The 18,265-nt window shown below is 43.9% G+C and overlaps 1 protein-coding gene across 1 annotated transcript in view; it reads right to left on the reverse strand.

Moving 5' to 3' along the window:
• The window catches only part of LOC139216244 (signal transducer and activator of transcription 5B-like), a 43,517-nt gene that overhangs the window by 9,119 nt on the left and 16,133 nt on the right, over window positions 1–18,265 (reverse strand). The window contains exons 2-9 of the mRNA XM_070847329.1: window positions 8,411–8,474; window positions 6,246–6,383; window positions 5,842–5,998; window positions 4,544–4,633; window positions 3,402–3,576; window positions 2,456–2,586; window positions 2,200–2,351; window positions 1,710–1,865 (exon numbers count right to left, since the gene is read on the reverse strand). Of these exons, the coding sequence (XP_070703430.1) occupies window positions 1,710–1,865; window positions 2,200–2,351; window positions 2,456–2,586; window positions 3,402–3,576; window positions 4,544–4,633; window positions 5,842–5,998; window positions 6,246–6,373 (989 nt within the window). The 5' untranslated portion in view covers window positions 6,374–6,383; window positions 8,411–8,474. The remainder of the gene's footprint in view (window positions 1–1,709; window positions 1,866–2,199; window positions 2,352–2,455; window positions 2,587–3,401; window positions 3,577–4,543; window positions 4,634–5,841; window positions 5,999–6,245; window positions 6,384–8,410; window positions 8,475–18,265) is intronic.

Consider the following 18,265-nt stretch of genomic DNA (forward strand, 5'->3'; position numbering starts at 1 on the left):
CAGCGCTGTCTGGGCCAGGCTCGTCTGTGGCCAATCAGAAATCGCTGTGACAGAGACACGGTTCTTTATGTGTTATGGGTCCCTGCAGGGGCCGTCTTCTCAGAAAGTGGGAGAGGGTGCTGTCAAAAACTTTATATTACTTCCTGTTCAGAGATGTTGGAGGGTTAAAAGACGCTGGCAGATGTCCCTTTGGGCCCCAAATAATGTACTGAAACAAGTTGTATTTACGTTGCTCTGTCTCTGCAGATCTCTTTGGGCGCATCTAACTTCCATCCTTTGCCTCTGGGCACATTTGAATTCAGTCTTCGGTCTACACACTCTCTCATCTCCGTCTCATCCCTCCTGTAAACATGGTTTTCCTCTACCATGTCAGGCCTTCCTCTCTCTTCAGGTCAATGCCTCACTCTGTGCTGATGGGTTTTTAACAGGGCTGAATGATGTAATGCATTAAATGTGATCTCGAGTTGACCTGAGGCATCAGAGGGACTTCTGCTTCTGCTGGCCGCAGGCTTCAGACTTTTACAGATGCACACAGGACTTGAACTTTAAATAACTAAACTTGTTGGAATGTTTTTGAATAATTTCCTCGTCAAACCATGGACCCCATCACCACTACGATCTTAATTCAGACCTGAACCGAGATAAATCCAAACCCTGAATGTAATCTAACTTTAAAGACATGACTGTTGAGATTTCATCATGTCTTTACAGATGGTGATTCATTGTTAGTTGTTAGTGGCGGCGTCAGGATAAAAACTGCCTTTACACACAGGAAGAGTTCCCAGCATATGTTGCAGTATGTAATCCAGTGTAATTTCATCTCATTAATATCAGTCTCACTGTTTTTCACTTTACATCAGATCTGAGCTGTATTTAGTCCCTGCTAATGCAAACCGAACATTTCCTTCTGATCCTGCTTTAAAAATCATTCAACTGGCAAAACCCCGGGGGGGAGGGGGGGGGGGGGGGGGGGGCGGTGACGTTAATTGTGAAGCAGCCACGGGAAATGAGATTTTGACAGCTGATCAATTATAGACATGGAGGAGAGTGATGGAATAAGAAGGAGCTGTTAGACGAAGAGCTGCAGGCGACAGGCTCCATACCTCCAACTGCAGGTTGAAACTTTGGCTGCACTTGAAACAGAAACAATCCTATTGCTGTATTTATGACAATGCAGCTGCTGGAGGATTGTTTGTTAGTAGTATTAAACTGCTGTTACCACGGTAACCACAGACTGCGCCCCAATCTGAAAGACTGAAATGAGGATAACAACTTTAACCCGAACTTTTACGAGACTTGATCTAAAGGGAAATGCCCTCTCTTTAGCGGATGCTCCTTGTTGCTCGTACAGTTCAGTACTGAAACAAGAAAATACAAACAAACATGCTCTAGAAACGCCCCCGCATTCAAACAGTAATCTCACTCATGTGGATTTAATCATTAGGTGAATAAACTGAATGCCTGAGAAATTTAATTTTAGCAATCGATGATATCTCTCACTCTCTTGACCACAAAAGTAAATAAGGTTACGTAAGTAGGACTTGCTTGCATAAAGGCCAAAACTGAGTGCAGGGAAGGGCAATGCCTCCGTGTACATAACACACCCACCCACTTGCACACATGCTGTGGCTGATATACCTTTATTTATATGTTCATGCCCAGCTATTTTAGTTCAGATTCAGCTTTCAGAAGTATAAATACACACACACCTGGTGACCAGTGCCGAGATTATATCTGTGATTGTACTGTTGAGTTCATTGAGGAGCTCTTCGATGGGGCCGGGGATGGGCAGCTGTTGTCTGAGGTGTTCTGCCCTCCGAATCTGCTGCCTGTTTTGCCAGATAGTTTCCGCCAGCTTCTCACACCTGATGCACACACAAAAACACACACACACACACACACACACACACACACACACAAGTAAGAATTAGGCCTCAGCATGAACATGGTCAGTGGTTTTACTCCAGCAAACCAACATGAACTGGAATTAAAACAGGATAGTATAAAGTCAATGACTCATGGATGGTCCTTTTATCTAAAAGCCTCCAAGCAAGGCATATCAAACTGATCTGGTCTTTCTTATCAGGAGACAAAGTATGCCCAGCGGTGGTCAGTTGAAAGCTTGTACAGCAGTGACCCTTTGCTTTGTCAGGTAGTCGAGTGACTGTGATCTTGGTGGGAGGTGGAAGAGAAACTCACCAGGACTGCAGGATGTCCAGGCCTCCCTCTGGCGGACCCCCGTTGCCTGCCAGCTGTTGCCGTCTCTTCCACTGGATCAGCTCGTCATCCAGAATTATGGTCTGCTGCTTCCTCAACAGCTGCAGTGTTTTCTGGTGCTTCTCCGCCAGGTCCTGCACATTAACAGAAAAGTGGAGGCTGAACATACAGTTCATTCAGGAGACCAACAAATATCACATTGTGTGCATGAACAAGATGTAGTGTGTGCGTGTCTTACCAGTCTGTATTTCTGTAGTGTGTTGGCCTCTCTGGTCAGCCACGCCTCCACAGTGGCTCTCTTGCTGACAAGCGCAGGCTCCCGTAGCTGTCGGTCAGCAGGGGGAAGCGTGGCCAGGCTGGTGAGCTGAGCTGGGGGGTGGGGTTGTTACCACCCAAATGGGGGAGAGGTGAGGATGAGTTAGAAAACAGGGGAAGAAAAGAGAGATGGGGTAAACATCTCTGACCTGCGTACATGCAGTGTACATTATCCCCCGGGAGGAATAATGATTTACTCAGGAGAGCCTGCTGTAGCATAATGCAGACGTCATACGAGCTAGGTGTTGTTTTCTGAATGATGCAACATGTACGCAAAGGTTTCTGGGTTATAGAGGCTGCAGGTGTTTGCTGGATCCTGGATCCAGCATATTTCACACAGCTGTGAAATGTATGCAGAGTATGTGATCTTTTTTTTTTTTTTGTTACACAATTTAGCACCTAGATTTTTCAAAGCTACGGGCTAGTCTAGATTCAAACCAATCTTTACGACCTTTGAGGTTCGCTTTGATTCAACATTAAGCAGCAAAGTCTTGATCAATTAATCAACGAGTTTACAAAATTAAAAGTAGTGAAGTAATGAATAGATTTTGTCTTATATGTGGGCAGAAATGTGACACTAGAAACTGAATTTGAATCATTTATATTCTAATTTTCATTGTTCAACTTCAACATTTGCATTAAAATAATAAATGTAAATAGCATCATTTGAAATGTGTATTTAGTGAAGCATATTTCTGCCCATACTTACAGTACAACATTTAAATGTTTTGGATGAAATAAAACAGGAAAGCAACTTTAGTAATTGATTATCAACATTCATTTTCTGTCTCCTCACTGTCCAACCAGTCGAAACATTTCTTCTTGCACTATTTTAGAGCAGCAGTAACAACACAGTCCTCTGGTCTCACCCTGGATGCGGAGGCTCTCTTGGTACTGGATGATGAAGTACTCCTGGTTGTGCTGGAGCTTACGCAAATCATTCTCAGTGTCCTGGGTCAGCAGGCGGAGCTCCTCAAAAGCTTGGTTGATCTGTTGGTATTTCTGAGACATGCTGTCCATCATCCCACCCACCGGGGAGCTCGACTGTCGATTACAAAGTCAGATTCAGAGACAGGCACAGAGAGACGGAGGAAATGGCAGGTTTGGGAGCAGTAATTGGTACGGATGGTTCCTCAGGGTGGTGCTTGGTGCTTGGATGGAGCCTGTGTATGGTCTGTCACTGGATAGTTTATGATAGTTGTTTAAGGAAAAAGCTTGCCACTGGCGGGTTGAGAGCTGAGACTCTAGGAGCATCCGTGGGGGATGGAGCAGAGATATGAAACCAAGCTGGATTTGATGCATTGACCCCTACATGTGACAGATGGACTACATCATTTAACTGTAAAACCCCCAGTGACCCCCAACTAGAGAAGGAAGAAATGCGTTTCCTTATCATACTCAGCAGAATGCACGGTCAGATGAAGGTCTGAACGAGAGCATTATGAAACGAAAGGTTCGGACTAAACAGGGTGAAATTCAATCAGTCCAAATATGCATTCCACTAATAGAAAAGGCCTGTTGTGACTGGAAATCAATTCACCCCAGGAGTTGCTGAGAGTCACATGTTTTACGCTCTGCTGGCTTTATGGTTTTATAACTCAGTGCTTGTAATAAACCATGAAATATTTGACTTCCCTCTATACTGCAGTTTTGCAGTGGAGAAACACAAAAGGTTTACTCTTACAAGGCCATTTTACAGTGTGATTGATTAAGTACGAGTGTCTGCATGTGTCACATTTATGATAATGCCAGGGGATGTGCAGATCCCGCAGGGAAGAATGGATGAACTACAGTAGTTACTCAGTTATCCAATCTCTGAAGCAGTCAGTGCAGTTGAGCTTCTGTTTGTGCTTTGTACAGGCAATGAGATGAATAATGCATGGAGAAGCCACAGGTGTTTGTGTGCAAGTTTACATTTCCGTGTGAATGTTTGTGTGTAGACAAATGAGCAGAGGTGTGCATGCAGGCGTCAGCTCGTGTATTTTACAGCAAACGCAGGCGTCCTACTCACATTGGTGGCCTCTCTGACGAGCCTCTGCTCTGTGTAGAGGATGTGCTTGATGCATCGGACCAACTCCAGAGGACAGCGGTCATACGTGCTCTGAAAGAGAAGGAGGACATGTGCTGTGTTAAGGCTTGTTAGGCCCTGATGAGCGGAGCGGCCTCTGCACACAGGACTCACCAATTTAGTCGCATCAAGGAAGCTCGCTACATTCTGGAGCCAACACCGCAGACACACTAAAACCCATTAGACGAGCCTAATGAGACCCATCTCTAAAGCACGGCACACTTCATATAGAGACATGACTCATTAGTATACACACACACCATGGTTCAGTGGTTTATGTGTTACAGTAATATTTTTTTCCAAAGCAGTGTAAGAAATTGCGGTTTCGCTTTCAGTTTAAAAAATACTCTTGTGAGTCAGTTGGTGATAATCTTGTTGTTTCCTGCTTTAGATGGCGGATGAAGTTGCATTAAAAGTTGACCTGGTTTCATCAAGGTGAGTTGATGAGGACACACATCGCACTACGGTGAGAATAAGAGCACAGGGCATCCACCATATCGGTTCAACCATGTAATTCTATCTCTGGTGTAACGCAAAAGTAATGTAAGGCATAAAGGGCACATTTTATATTTCACATTCAACTACGCCAACATATGCACGCACAGTGGTAGGAACTCAGGACTGCATTTTGATTTTGCCGCCTTCTGTTTCTCCGACTGGTTTCAGGGAAGAGAGACGACAAACAGCAGAACGGATCTGTGAACAAGGAGCTGGATCATAAATAGCAGCGCTGGCTGGCTACCAAGGCCCTCACTTGGGCTGTCCTCTTGTTTTCCTCATGGTGGACACGGTGATATGGTGCGTTGCATGTTCTTTCTAATAATTATAACAGGGAGGCGTTTGAGTTGAATAGTTTTACCTTCCAACCACTCATCATCTTCTCACACGGTGAACAGTTTAAATGTGAGGGTTTGCTGAAAACATGGCTACTGTCTGCGCAGGTGGGCACATTTCTATTTTCCCCCAGAGCTGTAATATAGTGGCATTAGGCACATTCATTCTCAGGTATCTTTTGTGCCTCACACCTTTTAGCCATAAAGTATAGAAAAAGAAAACCAGAACATCAAAGAAAAGGCTCTTACTGATAATCTGGCAAATAAGTGAGAGCCACAGTTGATATGGAGCACTTACTGCTTTACTACTGACCACCATGCTGTTCCTATCCCTCTCCGAACCAAATCCAAAGACAGGCTGTATGAACACAAAAAGGTTTTCAGCTCACTTCTTTCCAGAAGACTTACCTTGAGCTGGCTGGCGTAGTGTCCCAGTTTGATTTTGAGTAGGAAGCCATCCTCTCCCACCTGGTGCTCTGCCTTGTTCTGCAGCTCCTGGATCAGACTGTCCAGCAGGCGTTTGGCCTTGAACTCCTCCTGTGGGTTCTCCAGGTCTATGGCATCCCTAACATCACACACACACACACACACACACACACACACACATACCAAAAACACAGACATGCATAAATACATGCACATAGCGAACAAATGAACACTTGGTGTTGAAAATAGCAAACAAAAAAGGGACAAGAAAGACGGAACTGTCCAAATGTGCTCTCATGGACAAACACTAACATCTGTGTAGGCACCTGTGCACCTGTACACACACACACACACACATTTTCTGTTTGTGCTGCAGAGGAACTCACCAGAGCTGACCCTCTATCCACTGGGACAGATAATGTCGCACCTCAATGGGGAAGTGCTGACCGTACAGAGACTGCATCTGGTGTAAGGCATCTCCCTGGAGCTGCTGGGCCTGGATCCACACTGCCATCTTCAACACCCTGGATTTGGAAAAGGAGATGTAGTAAGGTCACATCATGTGAAGTAATTATGGAACCGCTCACTTCCCCCAGTCCAGAGTTTAGGGTACATTAGCAGCTCCAGCGTCCCCAGCCAACGTTATACCTGAGATAACGCTACCCTTCCATGTTGAGGGTTCAAACAGGCTCCTCCACTCAGTGTTACAGTGTCCTGGTTGAGAGGACTTTGTGTTGGGTCACTGCTACTTGTTTCCAGTCAACACACCCACTCACCTTTCTCAAAAGAGGCACAGTCACTGTCAGTAAGAGACTGAGTGATATGAGTATGCGGGAAGTTTGTGGTTTGTGTGTGTGTGTGTGTGTGTGTGTGTGCGCCTTGTGGTGGCACTGTATCTGCTTGCCTACAAGCATCTTTTGTGTATTGACATACATGTAACAGACTTATATATCATAGCATCTTAACATATTAAAACAGCTTAACAAAGCAAAAACAAAGTTGGTCTACTTTATCTCATTGAGGCTCATTTTTCTTAATCAATCATATCTCTAGTTCACAGCTGCTGCTAAACTTTGAGAGAGGTCTCCTTTACTTTTCCCATTTCAAATTTGTGACTATGTACATTGTCGTGGGTTTTGTGCATTAAAAAAAACAGGAAGCCACTTGAACAAAGAGAAACCGCTTCACATTTAAGGGGATCCCCTGTCTTGCATGAATGGCCTTAGTTTGCCTGTCTAATGAGCCAGCTGGATAATAAATCAATTTAATGAAAAGCCTCCTCTGATCACCGCGTCATGGCACAAACCACCCCACAAATCAGTGCCCACATGTGTGCATGGTCACCTACTACATGTGCGTCTAGGTGAGATGAGCTTGGAAGGATAAATCCACCCTCATGGTATTTTGGTCTGTTGACACTAATCCTGTCAGCGTATGCTAATGCTCCTACACTAATATTGCTTTGAACTTGTCCCGACCTTCAAACTTTGACCTCCCAGCGTGTTCCTACCAGAGCACAGACTTCAGAAAGCAGTCACACTCATGCAGCTGTGACAGTATCCTGTCCCATGAGCGGCTCACCTCAACACGGAGCAAGCTTTGATCGATCAATCCTGACAGATGGCTTCACTGAACTGTGCCGAAATCACACCAACCACACTTGATTTTAAGGGACTTGTTTCTGTCACTATTAAAAGGTAACTTGTCTGTACTGATAAACAAAACACACAAAGAACAAAGAAGAACAAAATCTCAAAAGAACAATAGACAATGTCAGCGTGTTAGCCAGACCAGTCATGAGGAATAATTAATGTTAGGCTATTTAATAATAGCTTCAGAGCTGAAATGTGCGATGTATTTAATTAGTATGTGGTAATTACAGTCATCTGTATGGTTAAATAGTGACAGTGGTCAAACATGCCCTTTGTCCTCTTGCTCTTAAACCAGTAATGTGCTATTTAATCACATAGGCATGCACAAGACAGCATGTTAACGGCATACGAGCGCTTTTCCAACGAGTGATGTGCACGTTTTATCTGTGAGGGCATCAGCAGCAAGCGTCAACACTCGTACTATCAGCTGATTGGAGGAGGAACGGAACAGGAAGAGATTGAAACCTTTTACCTCTTTTCTGTGGCACCCACTGTCTTTCTGTACCATCCAGTATCACACAGACACACAAATAGGTGCACAGGGCATGCTGGGAGCTAAAGCTTTAAGCCCTGTTTGCTGTTCTGCAATAAAGACACGGGAAGCTGGTGTTTATTAGTCTGTGTGTCTCTTTAACAGCTCTTTTGGGGTGACGGCTCCAGCTGTCCACCTTCAGCGCTCCATTCCCACCTCCACCAGGAGAACGACATGCTTCCCAGGAGCTGTTTCACTCCGACTGTTCGCAACACTCAAATACCCTGGCATGAACCTGAGATACAGCGTGAAAACTAAAAAGTCTCATTCTTCGTCACTTCCCTCTCTTTACAAGAAACTCTAAACGCTGACATTTCACCACTAACTTCACCGCAGATTAAAAAAAAAAGAAGAAAATCCACCTTACCTCTTGCCTTCAGCTCCGTGTTACCATGTAACAGCAGGAAACTCTAAAGAGGAGCACCACAAACCTGAGACAGACAGACAGTATGAGACAGAGAGAAAGACAGAGAGAGAGAGAGAGAAAGCAGAAGGAGGAAGTGAGTCAATCATGGGTGCTTCTGAGGAAGCTAACTTTTTTCACAGGGACCAGAGCATTAAGAAAAGGCACGAGAGGTTGTTTGAGAGCTGAAAGGGTGAAAGGGAAAGTCCACTGAACAGATTTCACTTCAGGCCAGTTGTCTTGGACACGATGACATAATAACATTAATTATGAAACTTCCCAAGGCTGGGGATTACGCAGGCAAAGCTCTTGCAGTGATGCTATGAAGCTTTGCATTTTGAAGCTGCTGCAATTAAAAAGACATTTGTGGGCAAACAACAGAGCTGTTGGAGACGTGGCCAGAAAGCCATTTTAAATGAAACTGCGTAAACAGAATCTCTGTTGAAGAAAAATGCAGCTGGGTGCAAACAATCATGCAGCACAGACCTTGTTTTAACCTGCATTTATGTTGATTATGTTGATCCTGATGATAAAATACTGATCTTATGAACACAGCAGCTTGGAAACACCTGCTAGTTAACAAATTCACACTCACAGATGACCATGATTCAACAACCCTTTCATACATGTTCCATTATGTGATGACAGAAAAAAACAACTATGGTGTGTAAAGTGTTGTCACAACCCAGAGAACCACTGGCCAGATATACAAATATAAAAGCAAAGACAAGAAGACAAGCTGAAGTCTGGCTTTTGTCTCTTTCAGAATTCATCTTAGAGAAACTAGCACGACCACCTACGGAATAAAAGGAATGTCCAGCTGAAAACAGAGATCCCTATATATAGTGTAGAGACGCACTGTATGATCAGGAACAATTTTCATTGCTATAACTCTTCTTGTTCTGCATCCATGCTGGTTTCCAGGAGACAGTCAGTGTGCCGAGAGTGTTTGGCCTGATCAAGAGGCTGGAAAGTGTCATGGCAGCTGCATTAAGCTTTGAACTACAGTCTGACAGAAAACCACGGCAGTGTGCTCTGAAGTCAGGCTTATCATGATTGAGACAGTTCTCATTCCTGGCTGCGCCCTGAAGAACAGCCGGAACCCACATGCTGGCAGAGGTCTCCAGACAAATATGCGACTATCTTTATTTTAGTGTCTGGATTTGCCTCCTTTGCTTCGATCCGTCTCAGCCTCTCCGTTGTTTCTGTTTGTGCGTTCAAAGTAACGCTCTCACTACTCGTCCAGGTCGTGTGTGTGTCACTGCACAGAGGAAAGGTCGGCCACATGTGAATGGACCTACGGCCTCTCCGGCAGGCCTGCATGCTCTGCTCACAGTGTGATCTGATCAGCATCCCCACGTGCTTCATGTCAAACACTAACCCAAAACCTGGCATGCCTGATGCTGTTATGGTTCTAATTAAACAAATAGATGGAAGGCTCATTATAGGAAAAGAGAGAGCCAGAAGTGCAGTTATACAGTGACTGGAGAGGTTTACTGAGGCAGTTATCACACAGATGTTTATTCTAGCTCATATTAGTGCTCACTAATGTGTTCCTCTTTCCAAACAGAAACTATGAAGCACTCTTGGCTCAGTTTTCTGGAAACCAAGTGGTGTTACTTAGGAGGAGAAGCCTTCCACCTCTACATAGGAGATTATTATCTCATCTGTCTATCCCAGAGGACAAGCGTGGGCAAATTAACACTACAATATGACGTTTATAGGACTTTGTGTCAGAGATCTATTTTCTTCATCATCAGTCATTTCTCAGACCTTAATTTGCAGTGTTATATTTGGATTGTAGCATGTAAAGTGTGAGGAGTTCTTTGGATTTTGTCCACACACACACACACACACACACACACACACAACTTTTCAAGTCAGTAGCCGTTTACTTTTATCATCAGCGACATTCTTTTCAAGGAGCAGGAGAGACTTTGTGCTGTAGTGTGGACCGAAGTGACAGACGAGAAGCAGAGACGAGCATTAACATAAAGTTAAGAAGGTTTATTTGCGGAGGAATGCTGGGAATTGGAGGGTGATGCTCAGCAGCGTGGGAAGACTGGAATGGCGGGCAGATTGGCAGCCAAATAGGTAAGCAGGTAAGCAGGTAAGCAGGTAAGCAGGTTAGCAGGTGGGCAGGCGGAGGAGAGACTGTTACAAGCTTGGCACCGAACACAAAGACCTAATCACTACACTGTGACGTTCTTAAGCACGGCACCACAACCGAAGCCGAAACAACGATCTGATGAAGCCGGGTTAATAGTGCTGGAGAGGCGCTGAGCTGGTTGATGGCAGGTGTATTGGCTGAAGGAGGTGATGAGCTGGTTGATGGCAGGTGTGCAGGTGTGCAGGATCCAGGCGTGTGAGTGCCAGCACAGGTAGACACACAGAAACACAGACACCAACAGGAGGCACGAAAGAGGAGGGAAACACACAGAGACACCGGGAAGACACTGGGGCACGAACGTGGCCATGACACCTCGATCTCCAAAGCGCTTCACTTTCTTTTTCACGTTTAATTTGGATTTGCTGCAAACTGCACTGCCAACAGATTCTCCCGTCTGTCTGTCTCTCTTTTTGTCTCCCTCTCTCTCAAACACACACAGACTCTAAATGCTGCAGCTAAACCAATTCAACGCCATGGTAACCAATGAATTGCCAGTTAAATGAATGAGTCCACGTTGTCTCCCAGTGCTTGATTCTACCGATATTGATATTAAACCACACAGCAAAATCATTCTTCTCCCTCGGTCCCTTCACACAACACTGGAAGGGAAAACTACAGTTTCTTCTTGGAGAATCGTGACATATTTATGAGCTGAGAATGGTTAGATGAGAGTGGGTGCCAGCTAACATTTCACAACTGCTAAAAACAAGCATACTAGTCCAAACAGGCTGGAGTATCTACTGCTAAGTCTGCAGGTAAGAAGCTTACCATACTGAACCAAACCAAGCTAAAAAGGGGATAAATGAATGTGTGAGCTATACAAATGTTACATACAGTAAGCAACGCACTTGCTTTAAGGCTGACAAACAGCCTCCGGACTGCAGAGTATCTCTAACATTTGATAGTTTTTGTGCAGGTGGGGTTGATGTGATGTCTGTCTTAGGATGTGGAGCCACAATAAGAAACTCAACTTGCTGCTGCTGCTGCTGTTGTTCTTAAAAACGTGTGTTTCACAATCATTGAGAACTGGAGAGGTCTTAAAATCATCTTTCAACACTTGTTGCCTCAAAGGCAAGCCATCCTGCAAAGTATGATGATGAACACATGTTGTGCCAGTTGTTATGTAGCCTGAAACATATTTCCAGAATGTGTCAAAACAGCACATAGATCATGTGTTCATGTCAACCCTGCAGCAAATGGAGTACAAACAACAAATCTGTGAGTCAATCAGCTCTCAGCTGTTCGTCCACATCAGGAGAAGGCAACAAAAAGAAATGTATTTTTTTAGCCAAGCCTTCAGTGGTTTGTTCTGCCAAAGACACAGAGTACTCAGTACAGGGAGAGGTTCTGGGTGAGACCAAACACTCTAAGCAGCAGACATCCTCCTCTGCTGACTGATATGTTCCGATGATCTTCACTTGTGAGCAAGTGTGCATCATATATTACAAGTTAATCCATCCAGGCAGCACGAAAAACACTACAATCCCTCTCATACTGGCCCTGAATCATCATTAACATCTTAGTTGTCCTCAATTAGCTTCCAACAATCAAAGCATGGTATCAGCAGCCTGGGATGAATGGGTTTGAAAGCCCAGCTGAGAGGTTTTTTTAAATTCCACTGGGTCTCAGAACATGCCGGCATGTTCAATTCGCTGGCTCCGACATGAACAAAGCAAAATTAAACACGTACTTGTGTCACCCACTCTTTCCTCTGAGGAAAAACTGCCATTCATCAACATAAGCACTTCCTGTTAGGAAACTGAAGTGCCACCCACCATTCGAAGCAATCTTACCGCTCTGCTTTACACCAAAGGACACACACAAACAACATGCCATGTGATGTTGGAGCTAGTTTCGTTGTGTTTTTAAAGGACCAGACTGGTGTTTTTTTTTTTTTTTGGGTGTTTTATCAAAAATCATGAATACTTAACATTACTGAGGCCCGTTTGCCAGAGCACACCACAACCTTTGGGACTGAAGCAGTTGTTCTTGTACTTCCAAGAAAAGATTGCACTAACCAATTTCAGCTGTCTCAGTTTAAGCCATGATAAACTTAAATCCTACTGATCATCTATTAGGCAATTTATGGAAGAGGCAAAATAAAATAGCTGTAGATGAGTGAACTTTAGCTGAGAAAGCTGGATCATGATGTACGATTATGATATTGTTTCGTCTGAATGCCGTCTTTGGACGAGGCTCCTGAACCAGTGGATAAATTATGAAACATCACGCACTATAATTTTATCTGACTGTCAACAGCAACTGGCCCAGACTGGAACATAGACACAGACCAAAAGGAACACATATTTCAGTCTTGATGCTGCAGTCTGAAGAGAACCAGAGAACAGCAGCAGCGTAAAACAAACACATAAACACAGCCTTTATTTGTCGAGGTAAATAAAGGAGAACTGACTCTGCTGTCGGCCCTCTGCTCTGCCTCCATGCAATAGCTCATGCTCCCCTACTCACCTCCCTCCATCTCTCCCACAGTCCAGCTGCTCCATGACAGAGGCTATGCATTATCACACCCACACTGAGCCAGCATTTATAAATAACAACTCAGAGTAAATGCACAGCATAAAATTAAACCCATAACTTACTTCCTGTGTTATTTCCAGTGCACGCAGTTGCATCTATTTCCACAGCAACTGTGGCCCATTCAGGGATAAACATGTCATCTGCAGGTACAAAACACACACACACCTTAATAGCAGTGAGAATGTGAAAAGGACAACAAATAGGAGGACTGATGGAGGAGGGTGGTCGGGTCAGTGGGCAGGGCAGAAACATGGGCTCTGAAAACAACCAAACCTTGAAATGCACTTGAGTGCAGAGCACACGGGACACAACACATTATCCCAGCCAGGACAAACATCCTCATTACATCACCAGGACAGATCTGGCTGCTGCTCTCCTACATGCAAACACGACAGGCTGGCCAAAGTACATCTTGTCAACTCATCAACTTTTTCAGCAGACAGACGGCGCAAACACAACCATTGTCGTGAAGCAAATCCAGACTGAATTATGTGACCATTTGAATTTCTACATTTACAACTTCCACAAAGAAGCTTTAAGATTTCAGGGCTCGTGTTCAAGCTGCAGATTCTACTTTAATTTGAAATTAGCAGCTCCACCAGTTGAATGAAATCTAATCACACTTCAGAATGAGAGCATCTGAAGTGTCTGACTGCACGTGAAGGTTGGAGCCTGTATTGATCTGCACCTCAGCCTAATCTGTGGACAAGGAAAACATGCAGGTGCAGACGACAGGGCGAAGCGAATTGGACATAAATACCTTTAGTGTGATCTGATCTTTGCTCCCTGACTCCTGTCATATCATTGCATACATCATAGCTGTTCAGTGATGTGCGTGTGTCTGTCCGTTATGTTTGTTCTGTGCATCTTTTGTCGCTCCGTTTTTGCCTTGCTATTTAGAAAAAAAAAAGGAAAACTGTCAACAATAACTGTCTGAGGGTCAAACAAATGTGACAGTCGATTCACGTTGAACACACGAAATCAAAGAATGATAGAAGAGGAAGACGTGGGAGACTTTTTGTCACAGAGGAGCGCATGACAAGCAAATGTGCCAGGAGCTCAGAGGGAGGGACAGACGGCTAAAAGAGGGTCTTTGTGCTGTCCAACCTGGCCTGAGGTCCTGTTGCTATGCTCCAACCCACATCCCATCACGCTGTCAACATGAGGAAGATCACTCATTAGCTCTGTAACATGTAAGTGTGTGTGTGTGTGTGTGCACGCACATACAGTCAGTGTGCAGGTGGTGACAAATGGCTTGTGTACTGTCTCAGATTTGAATGTGGCATAACTTTAATTGAATATGTCTCACAAGACTAAATTAACACTAGAAAAGAAACACATTTGATGAGTAAATCACATTGGGAGCCGAACACCTCTGCCCTGCAGGCCTTTTCTATCAGCCACAGTGTCAGCGCCTGTTGTTATATCTCCGTGCAACAGGCTAAACAGGGACCAGAGCGGAATATGGTTGTCACCATCACATTCTCACATTAGTAAGATGAGCCACTTTTTGAGCTGTCACTGACATGAAGGCCAAATTGGACCACTGCCTCCGGCGTGGCTAATCACAAAAAAGGCAAATTCAAAGCTACAGAACATCTGCCTGCAGCCACAGTATAATTTGTTAGAACATATTTTCTCCAGCACAGAGGTATATTAAAAATTCATGGCACAGGGTCAGAAGGTTGAGGCAGTAAATGGACAGAGTGGTGAAGGTCGATATGATGCAGGAAAAAATTATTCTCCAAGGAAGGTTCAGCCACAGCATTTCATGCTACGACCATTGTCAGCCTGAAATTAGTCACTTGCCTCACAATGAAATATTATAACTATAGTATTCAATGTCTGCAAAAACAAATTAAATGAAAAGACACGTCTTTTTTTAAAGAACTAAGAGAAAAATAATCACCGACAGATTCACGGATCGGACTGGACAGAACTGAACATCAGTCTGTTTGACAAGACAGGCGGCAGAACGCCCTGCTGTTCTCATGTTCAAATACAAGCTCTTCTGTACTAGAGAGCTGAATTTCTGCCTTTTGTATCGTGTGATTAGACACACAAACACACACAGATACACCTCAGGCTGACAGACCAAATGTAATTGTGTAAAGAGGAGAGAGAAGCCTACACACGCCCCCGGGTAGCCAGTTACCCACAGTGCTAAAACGGAGGCCTGACGATGGTCTTTGTCTGCAGGCTGCCATGATGAGCCACTACGAATAAAAGGAGAAGATGGCCTCTGACAGGCATCATACAGCCGCTTTCACACAGGTGATCAATGACCTGTGGGGGGGTTGCATAGATATTGTCAACACTGTGGCAGATATCAGCTGAACATCTGTGAGTCTCAACACACTCAAGTAGTGTTTCAAGACAGAGGTGAACATCAGCAAACATCTCCCCAAAGCCTCAGAGTCAGACACCGCCCCCCGCCCCCCGCCACCCTCCAACACCCCCTGACCCCCATCTTTAATGATGTTAACAGTTTCCAGTGTACCCATGCATGTACTTTCTCTGAATTACTTCGATCATTACAAAAACTTATCAGGTAATTTATGAGAAGCATCTTGGTTCTTTGACATTTAAGTGGATTTATTATATATTATTTATTATGGATTTAAGTTTATGTTCAATGGACATCGCAGACAATGACATCCTTGTTACTCTGAGACGTGGACACACATGTAAGCAGATTCTCACTGACTGTAGTACTGCCAAAGTAATCTCCACAAAGCTGGGGGGTTATTCCTAAGAGAAAATGGAATTATTATTCACAAGCTAACAGTAGCTCCCCTCGGGTTGTAGGACTCATACATTATTATAGTGTAATTGCTAAAACTCTCAGAGGGGGCAGATCAGACAAGCCAAAGAGAAAACCAGTGAACTGTGAGGGAATCCTGGTTCAATATGTTTTCTTGTATGCTGTAATAAATGAAAACCATACGGAAAAACAAATACACATCTGCATGCCACTGTGAAGAAGACAATGGCAGGAATAAAGTAATTATTCTAACGGTAATGTAGGTACATATCATGCAGGTAATCATATTAAATAAATATGTAGAGCCAAGACTCTTGAGTGTAACCAAATAAATGATAATTAAAAGAAAATATCATGGTACTACAGCATGTTTTTATTACTCCTGGATCATCTTTTTCAGTGTTTAGCACAACACTGATTTGAAAATGCTTTCCAGTAGTCCTGTATTTGAATGCTGCTTTATGTGTGATGACAGTCTTGATCAGTTATCATTGTGTCTTTTGCTGCAATTTATGGCCTTTGCACTTTGTTTCCTTAGTATCTTTGTTTGTGTCTTTACCTGGGCTCAGAATTACATTTATGTATGAACAATTTAGCCACGGGGAGAATATGTAAACTCAACATATAAGGCGATGAGGCAGGAAAGTCAAAAGTTTAAGTAAATACACTCAGGTTAGATTAAGAAAACATACAGAACTCAGCAGCTGTCTCAGTCACAGTGGACCGACTCCCACCTCCTCTGCTTCCCTGATGAAACGGCAGACCTTGGCAATCTGTTATTTTTGTGTCACCAGCTCGAGCTGTGACTGAGCAAAGCAGCCTGCAGGCTGAGTGATGGGGCAGCAGTCAGAATGAAGTGGGATCAATCGGGGAGTCGTAATATACTGCAGGTGACAGCACCCTGTCAGACTCCACTCTCCAGCCCGGAAAATAACAATGCATATCATTGGTCTGCCTTACACCAATGAGCACACGCCTGCCCGGGATATGACTCCACTGCATATAGCAAGTCAAGTATTTTAGCATGTGGCTGTCTATTCGTGCAACTTCACGCAAGCACATTTGCCGCGCCTTGTTTTGGTAACAGAGACGCCTTGCTTCACAAGTGATGACATATGACAATGGTGGCCTTTTGCAACCTTACGAGAGCTGCAGACTATTTAAAGGCATTGGCCTGGTAGAGAGAGGCTGCAATGTCTTTTGGTTCTACTGTGATAATCAGGTAGTTTAAAGTACAGTGAAACTCAAATGATTATTATTTTTCTACTGACATAATGCAGAACTATAATCGTTCAGGAAATGTTGTACACTATGTTAACCACTGCTGCACTCTGGATAAAACAATCACGATACTCGGTATGAGTACTTTTCAATGAATTGTGCTTTAGACTGAAACTCACAAATGAACACACAGCTAGACACACACACACACACACGCAATGTGGTGTCGATCTCTATTTCTGTATTATATGTACTCAATGAGTCCCCAGCAGCGTGACCTCATTGTGCTCAGCTGGCCTGTTAGCCTTTGAACCCCCCCGCCCTGAACCTCTTCCAGCCAGAGCTCGAGCAGCCAATGATCTGCTTTGTTCCCCCGGCTCACACTCTCCAACCATCTGGACAGAAGTGCAAGTCAGGTTATTTGAGGTGAAGCTGCTGCAGCCTATATGCAAAAAGGAAGTTTTGAAATACTTTCAAGTGTGAGACTGAATCTCTTGTTTGTTCAAGTGCAGCACAACTTACATACTGTACAGTAGGTGCAAAGGAGAGCAGTTGTACTGTACCAAAGTGATCTGCCATAAAGAAAAAAGAATATCGAAAATCTAAAGATCAGAATTAAAACTGGCATTAAAACTGATAAAGTGCGTTAGTGTGTGCGTTTGCATGGTGTGTACGCTGCAGATAGAGATCTGCAAAGGTAGAGATATAAACACTGAGCAACCAGTCGCTGTTTGTTTGTGTGCATTTGTTTACCATGAAGCAACAGTTGCAGATTTCTTGCAAACAGGTGACAGAAGCTAGCAGCTGATGTGTCACCATCCGAGCTACAACCAACACATGGCAGCTGAGTCATGCACCTCCATGCATGAAGGCGCTCAGTGGTTTTATTCCATGTTTTACCCAAATAACTATAAAGAGCATTTACTTAGAATTACTGCTGACCATGTCAAGCATGTCTTGACTCTCCACCGTAGTCCGGTGAAGCTGATATCATATGAAGAACAACAAGTTGAGTCATCGGGCTGGTCTGAAATAATTACTTCGTTTAAAAAAGAACAACCCCTGATTACAAATGACAAAATTAAGACTTTTTAATGAGGTAAAAAAGCTGATTGAAATGTGTAAA

This window comes from Pempheris klunzingeri, chromosome 17, assembly GCF_042242105.1.
Source record: "Pempheris klunzingeri isolate RE-2024b chromosome 17, fPemKlu1.hap1, whole genome shotgun sequence".
Lineage (NCBI taxonomy): Eukaryota > Metazoa > Chordata > Actinopteri > Acropomatiformes > Pempheridae > Pempheris > Pempheris klunzingeri.